This window comes from Quercus lobata, chromosome 9 (genome assembly GCF_001633185.2).
Source record: "Quercus lobata isolate SW786 chromosome 9, ValleyOak3.0 Primary Assembly, whole genome shotgun sequence".
NCBI classification, from domain to species: Eukaryota; Viridiplantae; Streptophyta; class Magnoliopsida; order Fagales; family Fagaceae; genus Quercus; species Quercus lobata.
In genome coordinates this window covers 29,299,175-29,305,174 of record NC_044912.1, presented here as the reverse complement: position 1 = coordinate 29,305,174, position 6,000 = coordinate 29,299,175, and the positions used below count along the sequence as shown (strand labels likewise).

Sequence of the window (6,000 nt, the reverse complement as noted above, 5' to 3'; positions counted from 1 at the left end):
CCTAGATCAGATCTTGTTGGTCCCTCTTTTAGACAACTCTGAGCTACCCCGTATGCACTCCTCACAGAAAATTTTCCATTTGAGGTCCAGGCCCATATAACTGAATCATCAGGCAGTCTATAGCTAATTGGGATGCCCAACACCAGCTCTGCTTCATGTGGGAGAAAAGTGCTCCTGACCTTTGCTGTAACCCAGCACCTCCTATTGGCATCAATGAGGTCCGAAACCATCACCACGTCGTCCTAGGTTCGCCAAGGGCTGATTATTTTAAAGGAGTCAGGTCTCAAAACCCACCTATCATCCCAGATATGAACATTAAGACCATTTCCAATGCACCATCTAGCACCCTTCAAAATTATGTCCTTAGCCGCCATAATACTACGTCACGCGTAGGAGGGTCTCCTACCCATTTGAGCATTTAAGAATGACTCATTTGCAAAGTACTTAGCTTTGTAGACTCTATGAACCAGAGAGTTTGGGTTCTCCAACAATCTCCAACCTTGCTTTGCTAAGAGAGCTAAGTTGAACGCCTTGAGATCCCTAAACCCCATACCTCCCTCGGACTTTGGCTTACATAACTTCTCCCAAGAAACCCACGCCATTCTCCTTTCCCTTCCTTTTTGGCCCCACCAGAAATTACCCATCATTGAATTGAACTCCTTGCACAAGGAGTCCGGGAGCTTGAAAACGCTCATCGTGTATGTGGGGGTAGCTTGTGCCACAGCTTTTATGAGGATTTCTCTGCCTGCGTTGGATAATAGCTTTCCTTTCCACCCCGCAATTTTCCTTCCCACCTGATCCTTAATTCGGTTGAAGGCTTTCCTTTTCCCCTTTCCTATTAGCGGCGGAAGCCCCAAGTATTTCTCATGTTGTCTAACGATCTCAGCCCCGAACATTAGCTTGACCCGATCTTGCACTTCCCTACTTGTATTCTTACTAAAATATAAGGCTGTTTTCTCCTTGTAATAAGCTTTGATATTTGGTTTAGGTGTTACCAGTATCCAAGTCTAAGCTCCTTCGACTTTAGGCTCTCGGTTCCTCTGCTTTCGGGTAAATGATAAGTTATATGGGTATTTGGTAAGTCATGAGATTATTTTAAAGTATATTATGCATTAAAAAGTTTTTGATTAGAGATATGGTATATAATCATTACTTTGACAAAGATATGTTCGTGAGCTTTCAAAACCCTATGTATATGATTTAAGCATATTGATGCCATTACTAATTTCCACGAACATGATGTTTAAAGAAAAGAATGGAAATGCTATTATTATGAAATGTTATGCAAAATAAGAAATTTCAGTATGATGTAAAGTATGAAATGTTTTCAGGTTATGTCCTCTGGTGATCTGAACTCTGTCAGTAGGGGTTAATTACTGGTTTTCCATGGAAAACGTTATATGATTGGCCATTAAGTGGGACAGGTTCTACTGTACCCGCCCTTGTTGGTTACGGCCAACTTGTGGAGGAAATCAACATACCCCCATGGTTGAAAGATATGTATTATGATGTGATCTCGGGAATACCTGGCATTGTGGGGAATGCTGGATGCCTAGCACCGTGGTGCTAGAAGCCTCCCAAATAAGTATAGACTTATCAGATATGGACTAACCAACAAGTTATTTATGAACAACTATATTATGTTATTAATCATTTGAATGATTTTGTTTAAATGCATTATAAAAAGCTGTTCTTTAAAGATAAGAGTTTCTAAAGTTCTATTGTGCTATAAAGATAAAACTTCTGATGAAAGTACAAGTTTATGTTTAAAAGTTATCATATATCTGTCTTTATGAAATGTTATGTTTTATAACCATGAAAATTATAATATTTTATGAGAAGAAGTTTATAAAGAAAAGTTTTCTTATTAGTCAAGATGTTTTTAGTTTAATACAAAGTTGCCAATTATCTGATTTAAGTTATAATAATTATTTTGTAATGAGAATATATATATGGTGACTTTGTCAGAAATGAAAGAAGTTTGATCCGAAAGGTTTTGGTAATATTAACCTGATAAGAAAAATGAGAACAATTATTTTCTATGAAGAGCGTATAAGTTATTATTATGAATAGTATAAAATACTATGCATGAAAAGTTGTTTTCCTATTCGAATATTCATAGAATGAAATGATTTGATTTACATGCATCCTTATTAAATTCTCATATATCTCACATTTACTGAGCTGTGTAGCTCACCCCTTCCACTCTTTTAGTTAGCAGGTTTTATTTTGGAGCAGAGGGAGCCTTAGTCGAGTTTGGAAAGAGCTGGTTTTAGTTTTATATGTATAGATCCTAAATTAGCAATTTAATGTTTAGATTTGTAGTATTGTGTATTTTAGGATCTAATGAAAGTGTATACCTTAAAGTATTAAGAGATGTATTATGTGAAATTTAGAATTTAAATAATCGGTGGATTGTGTTATCCTTTGAGGTACAATGTAGATGCTCTGAATATCAAGTGGAAAGTTATATCATTTAAGTAAAGAAACAAGAATGAAAAGAAAGAAGGAAGATTTTGTAAAAGTTTTGAAAAAAGTTAATTTGGTTCTTGTTAATATCAGGTTTAAGCTTGATATTAGCATGCCGGTCATGGTCACAAATTCGGGTATCGGATTTGGGGCATGACACTGGGTATTACCCAGAATAATTGGATCGGGTAGGGTTGGATATTCATTATCTAATGGGTATGGCCATCCCTAGTCACACTATACTATTTCAGCTAATTTTTACTTTTACTTATAGTACTTTTAGTAAAAAAATTTCAATTTTAGCAAAATAAGCGAATCCCAAACAGACCCTAAGTAATCTTTTTACTCAATAGTATAATGCAAAATAGTCAATACCATATTGGGGGCCATTTTAGTTTTGCTACAAAAGGAAATAATTTGGTATTTATGTATGCTAGTATGTCATTTTGTTTTTTAGATAAATATCTAATTAATTTATTATTGTCAATTTTTTCTTCATTTGAGCATTGGATTTATTTCTGTTTTTTAAATTAGATATATAATTAGTAATAAAATAAAATTTACTTTTATTTTTTCTTATGCTATAGATATATAATTTTGATCATTATTTATGTATTTTTTTTTTGAGAATAATTTTTGATCATTATTGGTTCCGTAATAGTTGGGATTGTTTAGTACAACACTATGCTACAAGCAAAGAAAGTTGGCTCTTTTCACCAATCATCCTCTTTTGTTCAGAATCATCATGCTTAATCACATAACATATATAGAACATATAAATAAATGAAAGATCTCAAATCCAAATCCAAATCAACCTCAATTCCTTTGTATTTAAAATTATCAAATTTTGATCAAATTGTATTATTATATATTTAAAAACTAGAAGCAAGATAGAAAATTTATAGAGGGAGAATACCTTCCTTGGCTTTAAATACAAAGCAAAACTTACGAATTTTAAGAAGAGAGAGATTAAGGGTCCGTTTGGTATATGTGTTTAAAAACTGAAAATTGTTGTTTGAAAACATTTGTGAAAATACGTGTGGGTGAAAAAGTACGTTGAAATGCGTGAAATGTTGTTTAAAAACTGAAAATAGTTGTTTAAAAATACAAACCAAACACCCCCTAAGTTTCCGTTTGACAAAGATTATTTTTGCCAACTTATTTTACTATTCAACTTATTTTTGCTACTATATATGGGTCCCACTACACTTTTGGTACTATTCATGGGTCCTACTATACTATTTCAACTAACTTTTACTTTTATTTATAGTACTTTCAGCAAAAAGTTTTCAGTTTCAGCAAAATAAGCTGATCCCAAACGGACCCTAAAGAAGAAACTATATGCTTTGATTGAATTTTTCTGGAACATCCCTTACTTCCTTTGGTCAGAATCATCATGATCATGTGCGCGTGTGCGCGCACACACACACACACATATATATAAAGAGAGAGAGATGAAAAATCCCAAATTTAGACTTTGTCGTTCATAAACTTTGTCCTTCATAAATTTATGAATTTTTACTATAAATGGATTGTTTACATTATCAATACTACAAATAATAATATGATATCATATGGACCTATTTACAAACGAACAAAATCAAATCTTAAGTCTACATAAGTATATTAATGTTAAAATAGCCTTATATTCATGAGCTTGTTCATAGACACATTATTACGTTTAAGCATCGCTTGTTTTATAGTTAAGCTTAAACTTCAACCTAATCTTGACTTGTTTGTTAAATAGATTAATATATATAAGCTTTGTCTTGAGCCGAAGTTGGTTCATTTACAGTTAGATTCCAACGAGTTAATCAACAACTCATCCAATGCACAATCTAGAAACTTTGAGGAAGTAAATGTGGGTTGGCCACAATCCTTTGCATCAAGCTTCTCATAAATTACAATTGTCTTGTTAAGGTAAAAACATACTAATATAACTTTGTCATCTATTATTCACAACTTGTCACTTTGACAATTGAGAAATGTTTCATAAATATTTTTGTGGCTTTAAAGTCATTGGTTAGTCTAATGCATTGTTTTTACCATTATACTGCTAGATTTGGGACTAATGGATGGTTGTATCAATTAATAGAAGAGCATAATTATCTAGTCCAATATCTTTTAACAAACAACTTATTTTATGAACAAGTTAGAATATTTGAGGGAGTATATGCGGTTGTACCATTATAATTTATTTTTGATTTCATGATTTTTTTTTTTTTTTAAAATCTTACCTTAAGAATGCTGCAAATATGCAATGAAGCTACTACACTAATTTTTAATATCTCAAAATGTATATGTTTCTTTACTTTAATTTAGTTTACTTTTTCTTTATAATATATGCACAATATTATTCAAAACTGTCTTACATAAAATATCACAAAATTATTTGTGCATCGCACGGGCAATTTACTAGTACTCTTTAATCGATGTAATGCCTCCAGCAACAAATAAGGTTGTAAACGAGTTGAGAGTTATCGAGTATTGAATGTTTGAGATTGCCCACACCATGTCTTAATGTTGCACTATCGATGAGTGGAAAACGGTCAGAGAGTTGGACATACTTTAATTTCATGGTATGAAATATATGAACACAACACAAATTAATTGACTTTCATAGTTCCGTTACTTTTTTGCATTTATTTTTGGTTTCATGATTTTTTTTTTTTAATCTTATCTTAAGAAGGCTACAAATTAATATGCAGTGAAGTTACAAAACTAATTTTTAATATTTCAAAATGTATATGTTTCTTTACTTTAATTTAATTTAATTTTTAATATTTCAAAATGTATATGTTTCTTTACTTTAATTTAATTTACTTTTTCTTTATAATATATGCACAACATTAGTCAAAACTATCTTACATAAAATATCACAAAATTATCCGTGCATTGCACGGGCAACTTACTAGTAGTCTTTAATCGATGTAATGCCTCCAGCATCAAATAAGGTTGTAAATGAGTTGAGAGTTATCAAGTATTGAATGTTCGAGATTGGCTTGACAACAAAAGTAAAATGGTCAAGCTCGACTCGAGTTCGAACCATGCTTACAAATAATGTTTGAGCATAAGCTCGTCAAAAATTCCAAAAACTTGAGATTGACTTGATTCTTTAGTCAAGTAGAGCTCGAGTTCAATATCAAGCTTTTGAGCTTGAGATCCAATATAAGTACATTATTAAGCCCATATTAAACATATTGCTAAGTCCATTTGGTTTGGATAATTGTTCTTAACTCACCATTATTATATTTTTAATAAAATATAGATTTATATTGTTCAAAGTTCATATCAAGCTTATTACTATGCCCATAAATTAGCTTAGGCTTGGGTTGTTGTCTATCAAACCCTATTGTTTACAAGCCTGTTCATGAAGAAATTTATTTTTGCTTGGCCTCAACTCGTTTATTAAACAAGCCTAAAACTAATGATCAAGCTTGATTTATTTATAAACAAATAAACATAAATAGATATTTTATCGAGCAAAGCCCAAAATATATATGAATGGTTTGGTTCATTTATAGTTCTAGA

General features: G+C 31.9%; 1 protein-coding gene across 1 annotated transcript; it reads right to left on the bottom strand.

Annotated features, from left to right (window-relative positions):
- Positions 1 to 383: 383 nt before the first annotated feature.
- On the bottom strand, positions 384 to 896 carry LOC115961537 (uncharacterized mitochondrial protein AtMg00310-like). Its single transcript, XM_031080509.1, has one exon. It carries the CDS (start codon positions 894 to 896, stop codon positions 384 to 386), a length of 513 nt encoding a protein of 170 aa, XP_030936369.1.
- Positions 897 to 6,000: the final 5,104 nt, after the last annotated feature.

Coding starts and splice junctions, on each gene's coding strand:
- LOC115961537 (XM_031080509.1), bottom strand. CDS start 896: ATGTTCGGGGCTGAGATCGTTAGACAACATGAGAAATACTTGGGGCTT.